General features: G+C 41.3%; 1 protein-coding gene across 1 annotated transcript in view; it reads right to left on the bottom strand.

Moving 5' to 3' along the window:
* ireb2 (iron-responsive element binding protein 2) overlaps window positions 1–23,313 on the bottom strand; it is a 65,937-nt gene that overhangs the window by 21,688 nt on the left and 20,936 nt on the right. Inside the window, exons 4-12 of the mRNA XM_060853735.1 lie at window positions 22,510–22,647; window positions 20,675–20,887; window positions 20,311–20,380; window positions 17,441–17,624; window positions 11,873–12,012; window positions 11,599–11,770; window positions 11,410–11,510; window positions 7,537–7,653; window positions 5,262–5,421 (exon numbers count right to left, since the gene is read on the bottom strand). Of these exons, the coding sequence (XP_060709718.1) occupies window positions 5,262–5,421; window positions 7,537–7,653; window positions 11,410–11,510; window positions 11,599–11,770; window positions 11,873–12,012; window positions 17,441–17,624; window positions 20,311–20,380; window positions 20,675–20,887; window positions 22,510–22,647 (1,295 nt within the window). The remainder of the gene's footprint in view (window positions 1–5,261; window positions 5,422–7,536; window positions 7,654–11,409; window positions 11,511–11,598; window positions 11,771–11,872; window positions 12,013–17,440; window positions 17,625–20,310; window positions 20,381–20,674; window positions 20,888–22,509; window positions 22,648–23,313) is intronic.

Genomic DNA, 23,313 nt, shown 5'->3' with positions numbered 1-23,313 from the left:
CAATAGCTTTAGGTGGGAATTAGAGAAATTAGATTAAGAGGTGGCTGTCTAAAAGTAAATCTTAAAGGCCAGTTGATCAGAGTTCAGGACTGGCATGTTCCTGAGAGGATAGATGATAAGGATGGCAAGATTTGGGAACGCTGGATGACAAGAAATATTGAAAGTATAGTCAAAAAGAAAAAAAAGTATTTGTAAGGTTTAGGAAACTGAAACAGACAAGGCCTTTGAGGAATATAAAGGAAGCTGGAAAGGAATTAAACAAGGAATTAGGAGGGCTAAAATGAGCCATGAAGTGTAATTGACGAGTAGGATTAAGAACAGTCCCAACACATTTTTTACATATATTAGGAGCAAGAGGGTAGCTTGGGAGAGGGTAGGTCCACTCAAGGACAAAGGAGAGAATGTGTGTGTGGAGCCAGAGGAAATGGATAGATCCTTAATGAGTACGTTGCATTAGTATTCACCAAGGAAAAGGAAATAGATAACAGTAAGATTAAGGAGGGGTATGATGATATTCTAGGGCAAGTTGAAATTAAGGATGATATTTAAGGAGGTGGTGCTGGATGTTTTGAAAGACATTGAGGTAGATAAGTCCTCAAGGCCTGATGGAATCTATCCTAAGATACAGAGGGAGACAAGACAAGAGATTGCTGGTATCTTGACAGAGATCTTTGTATCCATTTTAACCAAAGGTGAGGTCACAGAAGACTAGAAATAGTGAAGTTAAAAATCACACAACACCAGGTTATAGTCCAACAGGTTTAATTGGAAGCACACTAGCTTTCGGAGTGATGCTCCATCAGGTGATATTGGAGGGCTCGATCGTAACACAGAATTTATAGCAAACATTTACAGTGTGATGTAACTGAAATTATACAATGAAAAATTGATTGTCTGTTAAGCCTTTCATCTGTTACAATAGTGATAGTTTCACTTCTTTCATGTGTAAATCACAAAACCTTTTTTTAAAGTTGCATTCTCAGGTTAGCTGTTAACAATGGTGATAGCTAGACAATATGTTGAAGATGTTAGCCCCCTGGTGGTGTTAGCCACCAAGACCTTCCCTGCACCTCCACTATTTGCCTTTAAACAACTGCCAAACCTCAAACAGATCATTGTTCGTAGCAAACTGCCCAGCTCTCAGGACAACTCCATACAACCCTGTCACGGTGGATGCTGCAAGACGTGTCAGACTGTGGACATAGATACCACTGTTAAGCATGGGAACATCTCCCACCTTTTGCATGGCAGGTACTCATGTGACTCAGCCAACGCTGGCTATCTTATACATTGCAGGCAAGGATGCCCAGAGGCATGGTACATTGGGGAAACCGAGCAAAGGCTACGACAACGGATGAAAGGGCACCACACAACGATCAACAGACAAGAGGGCTCCCTCCCAGTTGGGGAACACTTCAGTCGTCCAGGACATTCAGCCTCGGACCTTCGGGTGACCATCCCCCAAGGTGGACTTCGGGACAGGCAGCAGAGGAAAGTGGCCAAGCAGAGGCTGATAGCTAAGTTCGGTACCCATAGGGAGGGCCTCAACCGGGACCTTGGGTTCATGTCACATTATAGGTGATCACCATTGCACTACACACACACACAGATATTCCTATACACACACACTCACATACACACGGGCACAGGTACACCGACGCGCACACAGATACCCACACACACCCTTATAGACACACACACTCCCACACGCACCCCCTCACAGACCTAAGACACTCTACACTCACTGCGCGCCCGCGCATACATACACACACACACAACCCCCACCCCAGACAGACACACACACACAAACACAGACAGACAAAGACCCACATGCACACATATTTTGTTGGGTGAATTTGTACTTGCAGAGTTACATTGTACTTTGCTCAAAAACTGCACGCATTCATGTAGAACTCGGAGCTCAAAAACTGCATGAATTTATGTAAAGCTCTGTTATCTCACTTTTTAGATTAGAATCAATCTAAACATCATGGCATAGACAGAGAACACAGAGGTCTAACATCTTCAACATATTGTCTAGCTATCACCATTGTTAATAGCTAAACCGAGAATGCAACTTTTAAAAAAGGTTTTGTGATTTACACATGAAGGAAGTGAAACTATCACTGTATTCTAACAGATGAAAGGCTTAACAATCAATTTTTCAATGTATAATTTCAGTTACATCACACTGTACATTTCTGCTATAAATTCTGTGTTACGATCGAGCCCTCCACTATCACCTGATGAAGGAGCGTCGCTCTGAAAGCTAGCGTGCTTCCAATTAAACCTGTTGGACTATAACCTGGTGTTGTGTGATTTTTAACTTTGTACACCCCAGTCCAACACCAGCATCTCCAAATCAGAAATAGTGAATGCTGTTCCTTTGTTCAAAAAGGTAATATGGATAATCTCGGAAATTATAGGTAGGTGAGCCTTAAATCATTGGGAAGGAAATTATTGTACAAGATGCTTAGGGACAAAATTTACTCACATTTGGAAAAGAATAGATTTATTAGGGATAGTCAGCATTACTTTATCTCCCCCTAAGTCTTGTCTCACAAATCTGATTGAGTTTTTTGAGGAAGTGATAAAGGTAATGAGAGATAGATGTACAGCATGGAAACAGACCCTTCGGTCCAACCTGTCCATGCCAACCAGATATCCCAACCCAATCTCGTCCCACCTGCCAGCACCTGGCCCATATCCCTCCAAAGGGTCAGATAGACTCAAAACGTCAGCTCTTTTCTCTCGATACAGACCTGCTGAGATTTCCCAGCATTTTCTCTTTTGGTTTCAGATTCCAGCATCCGCAGTAATTTGCTTTTATCCCTCCAAACCCTTCCTATTCATATACCCATCCAAATGTCCCTTAATGTTGCAATTGTACCAGCCTCCACAAGTTCCTCTGGCAGCTCATTCCATACACGTAGCACCCTCTGCGTGAAAAAGTTGCCCCTTAGGTCTCTTTTATATCTTTCAAACTGCAAAGGCTGTAACTGTGCAGGTTCACTGGTCTGTCAGTTTCTTTCTCTCTCTCTCCTGTACTGATCTCACCCTGTGCTTCCTTTGTCTGTTCTTTTCTCTTTTAAAACTGCTGTTTTAACTTTTTTTTTCCAAAGTTCCAAAACAATGCAACAGCATATAAAAACAGTAATTGCGGCTCCTGGAATTCGTGAACATCACCTCCAGCAAGTAAAATACCTCAAAAAAAGGAGCAGCTGTTACAGGCAAAAACTTTTCCTATCCTCCATCTTGAATTACCCAGAATCCATAATTGACGAAGGTAGGCCAGATTCCTGAAGAAGGGCTTATGCCCGAAACGACGATTCTCCTGCTCCTTGGATGCTGCCTGATCTGCTGCACTTTTCCAGCAACACATTTTTCAGCTCTGATCTCCAGCATCTGCTGTCCTTACTTGCTCCCAGGGCAGTGGATGTTGTCTACATGGACTTCACTAAAGCATTTGACAATGTCCCTCTAATAGGCTGATACAGAAGATTAAGCCACATGGCATTCATAGTGAGTTGGGAAATTGGATACAAAATTTGCTTGGTCATAAAAGGCAGCTGTGAAAGGGTGTTTTTCTGACTGGAGGGCTTTGGCCAATGGTGTTCTGTAAGGATCAGTTATTAGACCTCTCTTTTTTGGTAACTCAAAATAAACAATTTAAATGAAAATGGAGATGGTCTGATTAAATTTGCAGATGACAACAATTGGTGTTATGGATAGTGAGGAAGTTTGTCAAGGATACAGACCAGTTGAAAAGCTGGGCGGAGAAATGCAGATGGAGTTTAATCTGGACAAGTGAGGGTGATGCATCTTGGGAGGTCAAATGCAAGATAAAAGTATACACTAATTGGCAGGAACTTTAGGAGCATTGAAACATAGAGACACCTTGGGGTGTAAGTCCATAACTCCCTGAAAGTGGCAACACAAGTGGATAAGGTCATGAAGGAAGCATACAGCACACTTGCAAGTCATACTGCAGCTATGTAAAACTTTAATTGGGCCATATTAGGAATATTGTATACAGTGCTGGTCACTCAAATAACTCTTCAGTGGCCAGTATCCTATCACAAGTCACTCTTTACACATGAACAGTCCCTGAGTACAGTACTGCCTCATACAGAGTCAGGCAAGAGATTACCAGTATCCCAGACACAAACTTTTTATGTCAGCCAGGGATCCTTGACTAGGCCAGATTAACAGCCCCAATCATGGAACTCTTATTCTATGAAGCCCAACTGGCTGACCTCAGTACAATCACTATCGTTGCTACACAACAGAAAGGATGAGGTGACTTTGGAGAGGGTGCAGAAGAGGTTTATCAGAATGTTGTCTAGATTGGAGTGTATTATCTAAAAGGAGAGGTTGGACAAATATGGATTGTCTCACTAGAGTAATGGAGGGTAAAGCGGGACTTGATAGAAGTGCATTAAATTATGAGAGGCATGGATACGGTAGGTAGTTGGAGCCTTTTTCCCAGGGTGGAAATGATAAACAGTAGAAGGTATAGGTTTGAAATGATAGGGGTAAAGGAGATGAGCGAGGCATTTTTTTTTTACGCATAGTGTAGATGGTGCATAGAACATGATGCCAGGGGAGGTGATAGAAAGCATTACAATAATAATGTTTAACAGGCAGTTAGACACATGAAAATGCAGGAAGGCGAGGGATACGAACCATGTTCAGGCAGATTAAATTAGTTTAGAATGGCAACGTGGTTGATACAGGCATGGCGTGCCCAAGGGCCTGTTCCTGTGCTGTACTCTTGCATGTTGTAATTGGCTAACAAGTCCTTTATCCATGTTAGTATATTATTCCAATAGCATGTGATCCAAGCTTGTAAGTACTCTTTGATGGACACCCTGTCGAATGCCTTTTGGAAATCCAAGCACACTACATCTACAAAGTTTCCCTTTGTCCACATTGCTGGTTACTTCCTCAAAAAGCTCTAACAGATTAATTTAAACACAATTTGCCTTTCACAAAATCATGCTGACTCTACCTAATGACATTCGGATCCTGCCATATGCTCCTCAATAACTGATTCTAGCAATTTCTCCATGACTGAAATTGGGCTAGTCATCCTATCGCTTGCTGCTTTTTGATTCCCTCATTTCTTCAAGAAATGTATTAATTAGCTATTTCCAATCTGCCGGGATTCTTCTTGAATTGGAGACAGTTCAATCTGGTAAATGAAATAAATGCACGGGCAATGTTTAATAACAAGTTTGAACAGCAGTATATACCCTTACCTGCTCCAAGCATGACAGATGGATTACAATTATTCGTACAGCTTATTACAGCCGCAATGACAACAGAACCATGGGCCAGTTTATAATCCTTCCCTTCAAATTCAATTGCAACCACCTCCTTCTGTTTTTCTGGAGGTATCTGAAACCCTTTAAAGCCAACCTGCATAAAACATACAGCAAGCATTTACACATAAACTGAAACAAATGGCACAGAGTTATATACTTTTGTATCTGATACAGACAATATGCTTTAAGCAGTTTAAGATTTACTACACCTTACAACTGTAGTTATTATAAGGTAATAAATGTCTAGATATTGTTGTTCCAATTATGCTTGAAGCCCCTTACAGAGTGTCAATAGATTACCAGTGGGTATTAACATAGATACAGAGTCATTTAGGAGATAGAAGACTAGTTCCATTCCTCACTCTGTCTCCATTGAATGATTAAACTTGTAGAACAATGTTTATTTCCTATTATGTATGGGTCTCAATTACAAATGGCAATTATCAATCAAATGCCTAAGCTGTGTGAGTTTGTTTTTTTGGGAAGGCAGGTAGGGTTGGGTGGGGTGAAGGGAATTGGTGGGAAAAGAGAGGAAAAGGTTCATGGCTAAACATCGAACCTGACCTACAAAATGGATAAAAATAGATACATCATCACAGTAATTTAGTGTTCCACCCGCCAGTCAAGTAGAGACCAGCTAACTCAGCAGAGATGGATACTGAAATTGATGCCTGTCAAAACTAAGTCAGTAACTAGGAGAGTATTGTGGAATGGCATTGTCAGATAGACTGCATTTTCAATTCAGACTGGATGCCACTCAATGACAGGATTCTGAGGATCTCCGAGTGAAGGTTGAAGTTGTAGACAAACTACATTACCCAACAAGAACCCGGTCTTTAGCCACTAATGCTGCTCCAGTGAAGTTTAGTTCAAGCTCAAAGAATAATCTTCCATTCAGGTATTTCCTAACGGCTAACCTCAACAATGAGCAAAACTAATTCCCATCACAGGCACTGTTCCAATTTTGTTGCAGACAGGGCTGGTTCTGATGGAAGTTCATTGAGTTGAAGCATTAACTCTGCTCCTATCTCCATGGATGCTGCCTTATCTACAGAGTTTTTCAGCACTTTCTGGTCTTATTTTCTACATCCAGCATTTGCGGTATTTTGCTTTAGTTAAAGCTAGAACTCAGATTTCAATCTGAATTTACCAGGACCTAACTGAGCAACTTAGTAACTCACCACATTGTTCCCATTTAAATAAACATCGAATTTCCTTTTGAATGCTGCACTTGAACCTACACCCGAAATGTTGCCTTCTCCACCTCCGAATGCTGCCTGGCTTGCTGTGTTCTTCCAGCCTCCTGCTCGTTACGCTTGAACATGCCCATCCCAGTTGAGAAGTCCCTTCCAGATCCTAATTGCTTGTTGCGTTAACAACTTTTTCCTCAAATCACTTTTGGTTTTTTTACCAATTACAATGAGTCAGTGCCTTATTGTCCTCAATCTTTTCAAGAACAGGAACATCTTCTCCATATTTATTCTGTCCCAACCCCTTAGCATTTTCAAAACTTCAATCAGATCTCCTCTCACCCTTCTCTCTTAAATGGAATACAGTCCCAGCTTCTCCAATCTATCTCCAAAACTAAAATTCCTCACCCTTTGAACACTTCTTTGCAATACCTTCCTAATTTTCCTGAAGAGCGGCACCAGAACCCCTGGACACAATTCTCCAGCTGAGATCAACTTAGTATCTTATTGAATTTCAACAAACTTATGGCAGCTAACAAAAGGTTAAAGTGCCAAAGACCATTCAGTATTCAAAGGACTAAGTCAAATTTTAAATTTTCTTGTTAAATAAGATTACGTCAGCAGGAACCATGTCTGAACACCCAGCTCCAGAGTGCAACTTATACTGTTCACTATTCCTCCTCACTCTGTGAGAAGGACTAAAACAGGTCTGTGATAATGCGGGTCCTAGGTGGAGTGACTCAATGAATAAACAGCCATTTGTGCTGAACAAGTTTACAACAGAAGTCTATTTTTAACATACAGCTTCGTTATGGTGTGGACTGCAAACTTCCTTTTTCACTGAATGACACAAATTTTGTATTGGTTCTGAGAAGATTTACTGCATTATAAACTTTCTTATGCCCCCTTTATTTTCACAAAGTAATGAAATAAATTGCTTTGTGACCTTTCACAAGATTCACGTCAAGAATTAAAACACAGCAGTTTGGTAGATCTTTAATAATTACAGGCATACACACCTTTTCATTCAGGCTGTTCTGAAAATCTTTCTTCATTTCATTTACCATAACTCTGTCCTGTGGCCGTTTTGGACCGCTCACATATGGAACAATACCTGACAGATTCAATTCAATAACCTGAGGAATGGATACAGAAGAGGTCAGTGTACACTGGCCAGCCTTAAAACAACAAACATCAACAGACAAAGCAGGCAGAATCACATTTTGTGCAATTGCTTCATACTTCCAAAATCTCCAACAGAGATCTGCATACAGTTTGATATTTCACAGTTGTCTGTTTTACACTTCAGACAGTTATCAGAGCTGAGTGATACACCCTTTACATTAAAGCCTTGTTCCACAATGCTCAATGGAAACCAATATATTCAGAAAAAACCCCAATTCTGACACAAAATATCTGACTCCAAGCTGCCCTGATCAGCAACACAAAAATAAACAATAGGGGCGAGTAAAATAAAAAGTTTGGGACACAGGAATATATGAATTAGAACTGGGAGACAGTCAAATGGCTTCTCTAGCTCATGGTTGATCTTCTACACCATCCCCATATCAAAATCGTGAAAACCCTCTAGCACTGTGGATATACCTATATATTATGGGCTGCTTATGGGTGTGCCCAACAAAGAGACCTTGAAGTGCAAGTTCATTGTTCCTTGAAAGTGGAGTCACAGGTAGTCAGGACAGTGAAGGCGCCACTTGGTATGCTTGCTTTTATTGGTCAGTGCACTGAGTTTGAGTGTTGGGAGGTCATGTTGAGGCCGTTCAGGACATTGGTTAGGACACATTTAAAATACTGTGTTCAATTTTGGTCTCCCTGCTATAGGAAAAATGTTGTGAAACTTGGAAGGATTCAGAAATATTTACAGGGATGTTGGAGGATTTGAGCTATAGGGAGAGGCTGAATAGGCTGGGGCTGTTTTCCCTGGAGCATCAGAGGCTGAGGGGTGACCTTATGAAACCACGAGGGATATGAATAGGGTGGATAGTCAAGGTCTTTTCCCACTGGTAGGGAAGTACAATTCTAGAGGGAATAGGTTTAAGTTGAGAGGGCAAAGATGTCAAAGGGACCTAAGTGGCAACTATTTCACACAGAGAGTGGTGCATGTATGTAATGAACTGCTGTTGGTGGCGGTGGAGGCTGATATAATTATAGCATTTAAACTGGCAGTTTAAGAAGGCAGCAGACCAGGACTTCAGGGTGGCACACTGGGATTGGCTCAGTGGTTAACACTGCTGCCTCACGGCGCCAGTGACCTGGGTTCGATTCCAGCCTCGAGCAACTGCCTGTGGAGGCTGCACATTCTCCCGGTGTCTGCGTGGGTTTCCTCCGAGTGCTCTAGTTTCCTCCCACAATCCAAAGTAGTGTTGGTTAGGTGAATTGACCATGCTAAAATTGCCCATGGTGTTTAGCAATCTATAGGTTAGGCACATTAGTTAGGGGTAAATGTAGATTAATAGAGGAGGGGAACAGGTCTGGATTAGTTACTCTTTGGAGGGTCACTGTGGACTTTGGGCCAAATGGTCTGTTTCCACACTGTACGGGATTCTATGATTCTTCAAAGTCAATGAGGGACATGTAATAGTTAATAGCCTTGCCAGTGACAGCTCATGAATAAATACATTTTAAAAATTAGCTAGTTTTGAGAAGACTTGTAACTCAGGTTGACGTTCTGACGCTGGAAAGTTCGCTTTCAGACGTTTCGTCACAATACTAGGTAACATCTTCAGTGAGCCTCTGAATGAAGCACTGGTGCTGTAGCCTGCTTTCTATTTATAGGTTTGAGTTTGCGTGAATTGGTGACATTATTTCCTGTGGTAACATCATTTCCTGTATTTTGAACCCAAGAAAACTCGAACATATAAACAGAAAACGGGCTATAGCACCAGTGCTTCATTCGGAGGCTCACTGAAGATGTTACCTCATACGGTGACGAAATGTCTGAAAATGAACCTTCCAGCTCAGCGAGCAAACCTACATCCACAGTTTAAAAATTTATTGATACCTTTAATGTCTAACAATCAATCTGTGTTTTGAATATACTCAATGACTTGAGTCGCTACAGTTACTGGGCAAAGACTTCCCAAGATTCACCTGCTCCATGAAGAAATTCCTCCTCATCTCAGTCCTAAATGGTCCATCCGTTATTCAGACTATGTCCCTTGTTCTAGACCCCATAACCAGATGAAACATTGTGCCTGCATCTATTCCGCTACCATTCTGCTTTACTGAGTGCATCGAGGAGGTATATGTCTTTGTCTGCTATGTTGCTTTGCTTCATTTTGTAACCTGTTACGTTGTTTAGGCTTTGCCAGAAGTGGCAGGGGTCAACACCACTATCCCCTCCAAACTGATCTCAAAATTCCGAGACCTAGGTCTCAGCCTGCCCCCTGCAACTGGATCCTCAGCTTCCTGACCCATAGATCGCAATCAGTGAAGATAAACAACTGCACCACCTCTACGATCAAACTCAACACTGGAGGCCCCAAGGATGCATTCTCAGCCCCTTACTGTACTCTCTGAACACCCACAAGACTGTGGCCAAATTCTAAATGAGCACCATTTACAAGTTTACTGACACCACTGTGGTAGGACGGATATCACAACGATAAGTCAGAATGCAGAAAAGGAGAGAGGGGGCTCGGTAATGTGGTACAATGATAACAACCTCTCTTTTAATGTCGGCAAAGCTAGAGAACTGATCATTGACTTCAGAAAGAAAGGAGAACATATCCCCATCTATATCAACAGAGCAGGGGTTGAGAGCGTCAAGTTCATACGAGTGACAATAACCGACAACCTATTCTGGACCTCCCACATAGATATGACGGTCAAAAAGGCACAACACCTCTTCTTCCTCAGGCGGCTCAAGAAATCTGGCATATCCATAAGGAACCTCACCAACTTCTACAGATTCACAACAGAAAGCATACTGCCCGGTGCAACTATCTTGATACGTCAACTGTTCTATCCAAGACCGGGAGAAACTACAGAAGTTTGTGCACAGCCCTGGCCACCATGGAAGCTAAACTTCCATCTCTGGACTCCATTTACACTTCTTATTGCTGTGGAAAGGCTGCTAACTACATTAAAGATTATATCCCACACCAGTAATGCTCTCCTACAACCTCTTGCATTAGGCAGAAGATACAGAAGCTTGAACACATGCACCAGCAGGTTCAAGAATAGCTTCTTCCCTGCTGATATTAGATTGATGAATGGACTCTCTAATTGCAAATAATGTTGATCTTGTTAATGTTGTTTTTGCCTCGCACATGGTCTATGCAGTATAACCTGTAGACCTCGGTCTGTCCAAGTGTTTTTCATCCGACGATCTGCCTGTATTGCTCGCAAAGCTTTTCACTGTACTTAGGTACACATGACAATAAATCACATCAAATCAAATCCATTGAGTTTGATAGGAATTCTGATTTTTTTTGTGGCATTTAATACCAAACTTTTCCCTTTAAACTGCTCATGTTGCCAATTTCTCTCTGGTTTTGTAACTGTTTTCTTAACATCACCCTATCCAACCCCCTCATGATTTTAAAATCTCTAAGTTCATCTTCTGATGCTCCAGGAAGAAAGCCCTAAGCGATTCAGTATCTCCCAACAGTTCAAACCCTCCAATTCAGGAACCATCCTTGTAAATCTTTTGTGCACCCTTTCAAGTTTAACACCATCTTTTCAAAGAAGTTTGTATGCAGGATTCCAAAAGTGGCCTCAACAATGTCCTGTACAGCCACAACATGTCATTCTAACTCTTATACTCAATGCACTGATCAATCATTTCGTCCCAGTCCCACTGACAACTTTAAAACAAAATCCTTTAATTTAAATTCCCTCTGTTTGGTTTTCCTACCAAAATTAATCACCTGTGAATATTCTGGGTCTTCTGAGGGATTCTGATGGTTTCTGAACAGCTGCACAGCTTTTAAGTAGGTTTTCACAGCGTCAAGCTTTGTTTCACTACAACCTGTTGTTCAAGAAAAAAAAGTTTTAAAAATGCAAAGAAAAAGCCCGTGACATTTGAAAGATTGTATAAATTTTCCAGTCCCTCTCACCTGTCTGTTTTAAGTGCCTTAACGTAACCTCGTCAACTGGGAAAAAGCTCACAGTTGCACCATATTCAGGACACATATTTGCTATTGTTGTTCTGTCCGCTACAGATAGTTGAGACACCCCTGGGCCAAAGAACTCGACAAACTTTCCTGAAACTCCAGCTTGCCGGAGATGCTAGGTGGTGTTTGGGAAGGAAATTAACAAAAATCAATCATCTTCTTTCATGCTTAATTAACATTACAATGTGCAAAAGAAAAATTCCAGAAATTCTCTTACCTTTGTTACACTTAAAACAACATCGATTGAAGTAGCCAAAGGGTCTGTGGTCCCCACCAGTTTACATCCGACTACCTCAGGTAAAGTCAGCGTGACTGGTTGGCCAAGCATGACTGCCTCACTCTCTATCCCACCAACCCCTAGAAAGAAAACAAATGCCACTTTATTTGTTTCTGTAGCATAAAGACAAGGAGCACCTTTATAAACAATCCAGCAAGCATTTTGGAGAATGCTTTCGGAAATACTGCAGTGTGGGTGCAAATTCAGCACATATTAACACCTTAGCCCAAATCCAATCAGCATGCAACATAAAGCGTCGATGTGAAGTTATTTTCCACCCTGTAATTAGCTAGCACATTACATGCTGCTATATATAACATACAAACCTTTTTAACTGATCATGCAATTTTGGAGCTGACCACATAGCAATATCAGATCTGGCATTTTTCAGATGCTCAAGTTGCTAATATCAGTATAAATGATTGTGACATCAAATACTCAGTGAAGTACCTTTGAACAAATAGGTAACAATTTTTAAAAAAATTTCATTTAGTGGTCATGAACATTAGATTTGGTCATAAACTAATGTAAAACAGCTGATGATTCTTTCACGCATCAGAAGAAAATATAATGGTGAGGTGCAGTGCAGATATTCCGTAACCAAATGTCTCTGGAACATTTAAAAAAGAATGTGAAAGCTCACATTTATCTTTGTATCACTGTCCCTGGTTCAACAATTCAGAATTCATGCTAACAATATTAAAGGGACTAGAGATTTGATTAAATCTTCACATCATCCTTACACAGCAATTAGGAATGGGTAGCTAATACAGACAATCTGGATAACCCATAAACAGGATAACCCATAAAAAGGGCAGTACTGGACTTGTGAACACACAAATTGTTCCAAGACCGACCAAAGTGGAGGTCTAGCAACCATCTTCATTGAATCCCCACAGTGTAGAAACAGACCCTTTGGCCCAACAAGTCCACACCGACCCGCCGAAGAGTAACTCACCCAGAGGCATTTCCCTGCACTATTACCCTATATTCACCCCTGAACAATGCACCTAACCCACACAGCCCTGAACACTATGGGCAATTTAGCATAGCCAATCTACCTAACTTGCACATTTTTGGATTGTGGGAAGAAACCTGAGCACCTGGAGGAAACCCACACAGACACGGGGAGAACGTACAAACTCCACACAGTCACCCGAGGTTGGAACTGAACTTGGGTCCCTGGCGTTGTGAGGCAGTGTTAACTGCTGAGCCACTGTGCAGTCCCCTGTCACTCTCGTAGCACAAAGGTGAAGGATGTTTTTCATAATAAGGAAAGACAATTCACATGAAAATCTTTTCAAGCAGGCTAAGTTTTTTTTTCATACAAGACCGAAAAGGGTGTTTTCTTTCAACTGTAAAGACACATTCGAGCCATGCCACATCATCATTGGCTGTCCCTTGCAGATGAGGATGACTCTCTTCCACTCTCAGGGTGAGTCCATAAGTGGCTGTACAGATCAATGCAGCTATTGTAGGGTCTATTACACTTGGGGCAGAAGGTAGTCATAAGGAGGGATGGGTGGGGTGTTTGTGTGGCAATGGGCTCTTTTCTTGGCTTCCACTTTTTCCACAACAGTAAGTCTCAATGTGCTCAACGCCTTCTCCGAAGCGCCTTCTTCACTTTGGATGGTCTTGGACACTGATTTCCAGGTGCTTGTGGGAATGTCGTACGTTACCAGTGAGGCCTTGAGGGCATCACTGAAGCTCTTCGTTTCCACCTGGGACTTGCCTGCCAGCTTGCTTGAAGCTCGGAGTATTGCACCTGCTTGGGGAGTCTTGTGTCAGTCATGCGGACGATGCACCTAGCCCATTGCAGCTGATCAAGGGTGGTCACTATCTCAATGCTGGGGATGTTGGCCTGGTCAAGGACGCTGGTGTTGTTATGTCTTTCTTCCCAATGGATTCGCAGGATCTTGTGCAGGCAGCATTGGTAGTACTGCTTCAGAGCCTCGAGGTACCTACCTGCTGTTGACAGTCCACGTCTCAGAGCCAGTAAGGAGGGCAGGAACCACCACAGCTCTGTAAACGATGATCTTGGCTTCAGATCTGATGTTGTCCTTGAATATCCTTTTCCTCAAGCAGCTGAAGTGTGCGCTAACATACTGAATGCTGTTCCTCTATCTCTGTCAATAGCCATGTAACCAGATATCAACCAACACCTGCTTCAAAGTTTTGCCAGGGTAACTGGTCAAATCTACTATTCTCAACACAAGTATTTCAATCAATTTCTACCGTAGTTCTTTAAACTAAATGTCAAAGGACACCTTTTCAAATGGTTTCATGATTATTGACCTTCAAATCCAAAACTAATTTATTTTTACATTTTTTCATTGTTCCACAGAATGTGGATGTCAATGGTGAGGCCATCATTTTGACTATCCTGAACTGCCCTTTGACATCAGCTAAAAAAAAACCCACAGTGCAATGAGTCTGGAGTCATTCGTTGGTCGGGTCAGGTCAGGTAAAGACAACAGATTTTCTGCCCCATCCTTAGAACTCTGTGGGAAGCTAGGGAAGAGATTGCTGGGCCCCTTGCTGAGATATTTGTATCATCGTTAACCATAGGCGAGGCACTGGAAAACTGGAGGTTGGCTAACGTGGTGCCAGTATTTAAGAAAGGTGGCAAGGAAAAGCCAGGGAACTACAGACCGGTGAGCCTGACATCCATAGTGTGCAAATTGTTGGAGGGAATCCTGAGGGATAGGACTTACACAAATCTGTATAGGCAAGGACAGATTAGGGATAGTCAACTTGGCTTTGTGCATGGGAAATTTGAGTTTTTGAAGTAACAAAGAGGATTAATGAGGGCAGAGTGGACATGATCTATATGGACTTCAGTAAGGCGTTCGACAAGACTCCTCATGGTAGACTAATTAGCAAGGTTAGATCACACAGAATACAGGGAAAACTACCTATTTGGATACAGACCGGACTTGAAGATAGAAGACTAAGGGTGGTGGTGGAGGGTTACTTTTCAGTCTGGAGGTCTAGGACCAGTGGTGTGCGAGAAAGTTTGGTGTGGGGTCCACTGCTTTTTGTCATTTATGTAAATGATCTGGATGTGAACATAGGAGGTATCATTTGTAGGTTTGTAGATACCAAAATTGGAGGTTTAATGGATAGTGAAGGTTACCTCAGAGAACAGCATCTGATCAGAAGGGCCAATGGGCGGAGTGGCAGATGGAGTTTAGTTTAGATAAATGAGAGATGCTGAATTTTGGAAAGACAAATCAGGGCAGGACTTATATACTTAATGGTAAGGTCCTAGAGAATGTTGCTGAACAAGGAAACCTTGGAGTGAAGGTTCATACTTCCTTGAAAGTGAAGTCACAGGAAGATAGGATAGTGAAGGTGGTGTTTGGTATGCTTTCTTTTATTGGTCAGCACATTGAGGACAAGAGTTGGGAAATCATGTTGCGTCTGTACAGGACATTGGTTAGGCCACTTTTGAAATATTGCGTGCAATTCTGGTCTTCCTGCTATAGGAAGAATGTTGTGAAACTTGGAGGAGTTCAGAAACTATTTACAAGAATGTTGCCAGGTTTGAGGTATAGGGAGAGACTGAAGAGCCTGGGGCGAATTTCTCTGGAACATCAGAGTCTGAGGGATGACTTTATACAAGTTTATAAAACCACAGGGGCACGAATAGGGTGAATAGCCAAAGTCTTTTCCCCAAGAGTAGGGAGTCCAACATTAGAGGGCATAGGTTTAATAGGACAGGGCAAAAATTTAAGAGACCTAAGGGGCAACCTTTTTCACACAGAGGGAGCTACTGGATAAATTTAATACACCATGGAGTCACCTAGCACAGAATAAAGAATTCATCCAACACAGCATCAAAACCAACATGTTCAGTGGTGGAGGCTGATACAATTACAACATTTACAAGACATCTGGATGGGTATATGAAGGATTTAGAGGGAGTGGGGCCAAAATCTGGCAAATGGAACTAGATTTATTTAGGATATCTGGTCAGCATGGACAAATTGGACTGTTTCTATGCTGCATATGTCTATGACTTTAAAACGACATGAGGGAACAAGATTTTTGTCATCTCAATGACAGTTTCACTACTGCTATTTTTTTTCTCAATTAAATGACTTTAAATGCTACCAGTTGCTGTGACGGGCTTTGACAAAAGGGACACGTGAGAACGTTTTGTAGAAGCTGTTTGTCAAAGTGAACATTGATGGATTTGGTAATGTGAAAATTATCTTCCTTCAGTCAACAGGTTTAGCAACATGCTTGGAATAGTGATATGGTTGAGTACTTCACTACATGGTACCTTCACGCTCTGACTGGAGTGGTATTAGACTCGGAGGCTCTTCACCTTGGGAATTCAGGAGAGACTTGCCACTGTCCACCTTTGACAGAACAGTTGCTAAGCTTCAGGCTTCTGTTTACTGCCCTATCCATTTTCTGGCATGTGGTATTCAAGTGACTGTAACTCAATTGCAGTGGACATGGGCAAACATCCTGCCCAGACTATCACAGCAACATTTGCATCATTTCACAGAGCACCTTTTAAAAATGACAGGTCTGAAGAGAAAATCTCATTTTAAGGAGATAGCACAATAAAGCTAGGTGAAGAATGCAATTGAAGTTTAATCTTTTACAATCTTTTATTAGCTTTTATTTACCCAATATGAATATGTGCATTTTGAACCCATCACTGCTGCTCAATCCTTTCTAACATACACACAATCCCTTATACCCACATGAAACCATCAGTTCATGCTTCCCATCTGAATACAACTCAACACAATAAATTATGATGATTAAACAAATAGCAGCAAGCGCCCTCCTCTCCTTATTCTGGTTTAGTTATTGAACGCTAAAGAAAAGAATCAAAAAGGCAAGGCTCCCAATGCGAGAAGTGAATTAACAGTAGGGTTTCACAAATGAAAATGCTTGGTTTGGTTCTTCAGCCTCAAAATCCTTCGAATCAGATTCTTCAGTGAGATTAGATTACTTACAGTGTGGAAGCAGGCCCTTCGGCCCAACAAGTCCACACCGACCTGCCGAAGCGTAACCCACCCAGATCCATTCCCTCACATTTACCCCTTCACCTAACACTGCGTGCAATTTAGCATGGCCAATTCATCTAACCTGCACATTTTTTTGGACTGTGGGAGGAAACTGGAACACCCGGAGGCAACCTATGCAGACACGGGGAGAATGTGCAAACTCCACACAGAGAGTCACCTGAGGCGGGAATTGAACCCGGGTCTCTGGCACTGTGAGGCAGCAGTGCTAACCACTGTGCTGCCCACTAAGATCACGAGGGTTTGACAAAAACATTCAGAAATACAGGTAACTTCCAAATGACTGGATCACCCACATTCTCGTTTTAAAAGAAATTACCAATTTAAAACAAATTAACTCGAGTACAAATAATTAAAGAGTCAGGTCTCAATTTTTTTTGTCCCAGCTGTTTTAAGTGAAGGTGTTTGCTTCTAGTTGCGGTTATGGGTAATAAGTGAGAGAGATTAGATGCACACTTACCCCATCCTAGAATTCCAAGACCATTCACCATAGTCGTATGAGAATCGGTGCCTACCACACTATCAGGGAAGAAAACGTCTCTTAGGTCAAACACTACGCGAGACAGGTATTCCAAGTTTACTTGATGCACCATTCCACTTCCCGGTGGCACCACAGTCACGTTCTGAAATACTTTGGAAGCCCACTGTGTCAAAGGAGGGACAGCAGGAAAAAAAAATTAAAAATATTTAAAATCAAACCATGCAAACATCTCATTCCAACTCTAAAACAGTTCTGCCAAAAACATTTTAAAATTCTCTGTTTCGATTGTGCTCAAATTAGAATGGAATTCTACCGTTACAGATTTCCCCTCACTAGAGGCAACCCTCAAAAAGAACAGACTTCTTAAAAACTGCTACCTCTGCCTGTCTTTGCTATGGAATGTGTTGAGTGTAAATCCAGCCCTCTATTTTATAAACAAACAGAAACAGAGATTTCAATAAACAATTAACAAATAAGGCAGCACCAGACATTTTACATGTGGGACACTACACTTTGATCTAAATACCAAGTTAAAAATCACACGACACCAGGTTGTAGTCCAACAGGTTTATTTGGAAGTACAAGCTTTCGCAGCGCTGCTCCTTCGTCTGGTGGCTAGTGGAGTAAGAGTATAAGACATGGTTGGGTGATTTTTCAACTTTGTCCACCCCAATCCAACACCAGCACCTCCACATCACATCTAAATACCAGGAGGCATCGTCTCCTAGTAGTCCCTTAGAGTGACAATGCTTGTCACAGAATCCCAAAGGAGCAGGGAGAGACAAGAAGGAAGAGAAGAGAAAGAGAGAGGTTAGAAAGAGACAGAAATGAAAAGGGTAAAGTAAAAGTCTAAGAGGTAGAAAAAATATAGAATTAAAAATAAATGGAAAATCTGCATTCAAAGTGGCCAGTCAGTCATTGGCCAGCTCATGCTCAATGAGGAGTTAATGTGTCTTCTTGAACTTTCAGCATCAAAGGTCTCACCATTATGAGCAGTCTAATGCATTCTCTTTCCAGCTACTGGGGTCAAAGCCAATCTTCTTCAAGGCAGTTTCAGTGCACCTTTGAAACACTTTGATCAGTACAATTTCTACCACCAGCTTGCAACTGAGTGTTCAGATTCTGATGCAATGCCCAATGCAGTGCAATTGCTGCATGAGAATGGTCTATGCTCTAGTTGCCTGCTTCCAGGAGGATACTTGTGTTCATGCCAGTCTAATCCAGCGATTCAGAAGCATTATGGCATGTTACCCAAAGTCAATAGACCTTTCACGGTCTCAGAATTGACCAAAGCACTCTACCATTAACAAAATACTTTTGAAGTGTAATTATTGTTGCAATGTAGGAAGTGCAGTAACTAATATTCCACTGAAAGCTCCTAGCAAACAGCCAAGCGTTAATGACCAAATGATTGATTTTTGGATGTTAGAAATAAAGATTAGGATCAAGGAATATATATCAGTCAAGACACAGGAAACAATATACTGCACTTCTTTCAATGCAATGGCAGAACAGCCTGACTTAACATTTCGTCTGAAAGATAACACCCTCAGTATGGCACTGAATCTGTATTACTCTCTAATGTGCAATAACCTTTCAAATCTAGGGCAAGACAACTTAGTTATGGATAAGGGGAATTAAATCGGATAAATGCCCCATGATGTACTAGATTAAAAAAAATTATTATAGCAAGGATGGAATATATTTTAGCACTAAATGGAAAAATACACATTGAATGAAAACATTCTGAAATATGAGAAAGAATGCGACACTACCTCTCAGCGAGCTAGTAAATTGAGTCTGTTCCGATAGGTGTACGTGAAAGATTCCAGGTTGTCACCCAAAAAAGAGATGGGAGTTTGCTCAAGTCCCGAGCAATATTGGCTTGTTGCTGTTTTGCAGAATTTCACTCTGCTGAAATCAATTCCTGTTTGCTTGCATTTCAAAGTACCGCAGGATATTTTTAAAACATAAAAATCACTGTTTGAATGCAAGCTCTCTCTTTCAGAAGGAGCCATTTTAAAAAGGATGAAATTCCTTTTTAAAACTTTTTTGCAACCACAAGATACCAAACCCTTTTTTGATCAGTGTTGCACTTATTATTATTATTTTGGTTGGTATTCCATTTTTCTTTCCACATTCTACCCCAAAGAAAGAAAGAGTTTCTGTTTGATCATGCATTACTGATGAAAGCTTACATTCTGCCCTGCACTGTCCTCGCTCACCCCACACACCAACTACATTAGGCAGGAAGAGTATGTAGTCAACACTAAAATCACAATCAAACTTTGTAACATCATTACTTTCCCCTTACCTATTTTAGTTTAGAAACAGATCTGTCTTCTCTAAGTTATTATTTGAAACAGCTTTCAATTTGCATCACATGATACACCGATGATGTCAAACTGCATAAGTGAGAGCTTTCCATATGGGGCCCCCAACTGAAATTCTGGGGTCACAAGTCCAAGGCAGCAACAGAAGTTTGACAGAGTTATAACAGCTGTAGCACCACTTTCTCAGTTCCTGCTGAAGGTCACCATAATTTCTAGCCTCAAATTGGAGTCAGGTTAAAACACGTCGGCAAGTGTTAGCATAAGCAGCTTTCAGTCAAAGAAAATTTTCAAGATCTGTGACTCTCTGCTAAGGAGCACACAGTTTTAGATTTTTAATACAAGGAAGTAGGGCTTTGAAATGAAAACTACAAACTTGAGAATAAGTAGTACTACTGTATCCATGGGGAGTTTATACTCATGCTGACAAACTTATCTACGGTTTTCATGATAAATATAGACAATGCCTTCAATCTCGAACGAAACTCTGAAATACTAGGTTTTAATAAATAGATGCACCTTAAAAAATTGCAGCCGTTCTTTATTTCTGCTGAATTCAATTTCTTGGTTCCTTAATAAAGTTTCTGGTCTAGAGAAAATTTAAAAAAAGTCAATGAGTAATAGCATTAATTTCAAATTCGATTTTTACCCACAGATAAACCGCAATGACATACTGCTATTTGCATTTAATTGAGGGAGACGGGCAAGAATCATTTCTGACCATGCTCTATATTTGTCTCTGACATCACTTTGCCTCAATCATGACAAACAGAATACACCAGGTGAGACTGTGATCTTGATGATAAGACTAATTTCAGGTGGCATCTTTCCAGTCTACCACTGCAACATATTAAGGAATAGCAAGCAGAAAGGCCAGTCTTACCCAGCTACAGGTTGCAGGTGAAAAGGACAAAGCAGAGGGGTGTTCTCTATCTCTGTGGTGCGTTGTTTCGATGAAGGGGAGCTCACATCACTGTGGCACGAACTCAAACAGCTACTGGAACGTTGGCAAGGCGAGATTTTTGATGGCAGCTTGTTGCTGGAAGCTCGAGGTGCTGCATCACCTCCCCCAGGATTTGGAGCATTCTGAATGGCACTAGCCAAAAAAAGTAAAAGACGTATAATTACTGACTTGCAGATTAAATGGCACATCCACAAAACAAAAATTATAGGAGTTGAATTTGCAAAATACTCTTTTAATTAACTTTATTTTATAAGAACATCAGGAGGAGTGGGTTTTCTGGCTCTTTCAGATTGTGGTGCCATTCAATAAGAGAAAGGGTGATCGGACTATGGCCTGAACTCCATGTTCCTGCATGTCTCCCATAACACCCAACACCCCTGTCAATGATAAAACTGTCTGTCTCTCTCTCATCCTGGGACAGTAGAAGAAAATTTTCTTTACATATTGATTTAAATTTACAAATGAATTTACCAAACATGTTAGCACCTATAACATCACTCCAGGAAATTTATAGGTTTCAGGTTTGCCTACAAAAAGATAAGTTTCACGCTTGTGTAGATTAATGCTTCTATAATTGAAAAGGAGATACTGCAAATCTACAAAGGAAGAGCAGCGAGATGATTGTGGGGCGGGGGGGGGGGGGGGGGTGAGAGGCCATTGGTTAGATATTGCCAGCACAAACATGATAGACTAAGTAGCCCATGGTCATATTGTATGATCTAATGGATTTATGAGGATTCTATTTTCTGACATTACCACATCAAGTATTATAGTAAATGGGTGTTGTCAGTACATTCTCTGTAAGTTCTAAATAAGAAAAACATTATGCCAAATAGTAAAAAAGTATTTTAAAAAGTCAAAAATTCGATGCTCTATGTGGATTTCCTCACAGATCTCATTTGTGGCAGAATAGACTGAAACACCTTGCAAGGTTAGTGGGCTCATTGTGTCTGGGGCAGCTATCTTTGTGCCTTTCTCCAAAGTTCTGACATTTTTACCTCTTCAGTTATTCATCAAATTCACTTGTTTGTTATCATGGTAACATAACCAGGATAAACTACTCGGTTACCTGTCACCAAGACTGTCATTTTCAATTTCCATAACAGCATCAAACTGCACTCTTTGATCTGATAAAACCTTCATTAACCTATCACCTTTACACACCAGCATTCCAGCAGACTCCTTTTCCAGTCTCCCAAGATCTACCATCTATTGATGCAAAATCATCCTAAAGTTTACTCGCCATATCCTAATTGTAGTAAGCCCTCTTCACCCATTCACCACTATGCTCACCCACTGATGCTGGCACCCGATCAAGCAAAGACTTCATTTTAAAATTCTCATTCTGGTGCGGGCCTTTGGCGTAAACCAGTCTACGCCAAAGGCCCGCACAATCCTCGTTATCTCCAGTCCCACAAACTCTCAGATATCTGCACACCTTGAGTTTGAGTAGCGTGAATTTAAATGCTCTACATTAGTGACTGAGTATTCAACCCTAAACTCTGGAAATCCCTTCTGAAACCTCTTCATTTCTCAAAGATGACCTTTAAAACTTGAAGAAATTTTAGTTATACAGCCTCATGTCTCTTGTCAATTTTTGCCAGATAATGCTTCAGAGAAATGCAATGGAATGCTTTACTCTCTTAAAGGCATTCAAGTGGTTGCTAAACACAGACAAATCATGATTGCAAGAACTAGCGCAGCTTAGCAATGCAAAATTCCAAGCAAATCTTACTCATGTTTAATTTCCTTGCCTTTTACTAAAATCAATCTGTATTGAATGGTCAACAATCAGATCTGTGGGACAGACTGGATTGACTTTGCTAGGATCTCCTCCATGTTTCTTCACTGCTTCCCTCATGGCTGCAAAGTCCACCACTGCAGGAATCCCACTGAAATAAATGTAAAAGACAGTCAGATACATGAATTAACCTCCTGCACTTGGAAGGAAGAAACATATGAGGTTGCACTTGAAAGTGTGGTACTGGAAAAGCATAGGTCAGGCAGCATCCGAGGAGAAGAATTGACATTTTGGGTAAGAGCCCTTCATCAGGACACTAAAACATCGATTCTCCTGCTCCTCGGATGCTGCCTGACCTGCTGAGCTTTTCCAGCACCACACTGTTAACTTTCATCTCTCGCATCTGCAGTCCTCACTTTCACCTATATGAGGTTGCACTGCTCATCAATTCCACCATGAGGTGTTGTGAAAGACTGTATCAGCCCACAGGCACAGGGCAGCAGTGGTGTGGCAACCAACGGAACAGCAGCTGCCTGGAACCATGGTGGTGCTGCCCATATAATCACGGTCACAGTTGATCTCTTGAGTGATGGCTCTGAGGCCAACTGTAAAATTCACAGTCCATCGAACTGCATGCTGAACAACAAAAGTGGAACTTCCCTGCAGTCATCAAAGTTTGATGCAGAGTGAAGTGTGTTGTTTCCATAGCTAAAGTAATGATTTTAATCAGTTATTCTTTTGGGGGTGAAAGGAGAAAATACAATCTATAGAAGGAATTGGTTCAGTTGGCCCAACTCCACTTAAAGCCCTGGCACTT

This window comes from Hemiscyllium ocellatum, chromosome 42 (genome assembly GCF_020745735.1).
Source record: "Hemiscyllium ocellatum isolate sHemOce1 chromosome 42, sHemOce1.pat.X.cur, whole genome shotgun sequence".
NCBI classification, from domain to species: domain Eukaryota; kingdom Metazoa; phylum Chordata; class Chondrichthyes; order Orectolobiformes; family Hemiscylliidae; genus Hemiscyllium; species Hemiscyllium ocellatum.
The sequence above is the reverse complement of the archived record's forward strand: the minus strand, read 5'-3'. Positions and strand labels throughout refer to the sequence as shown.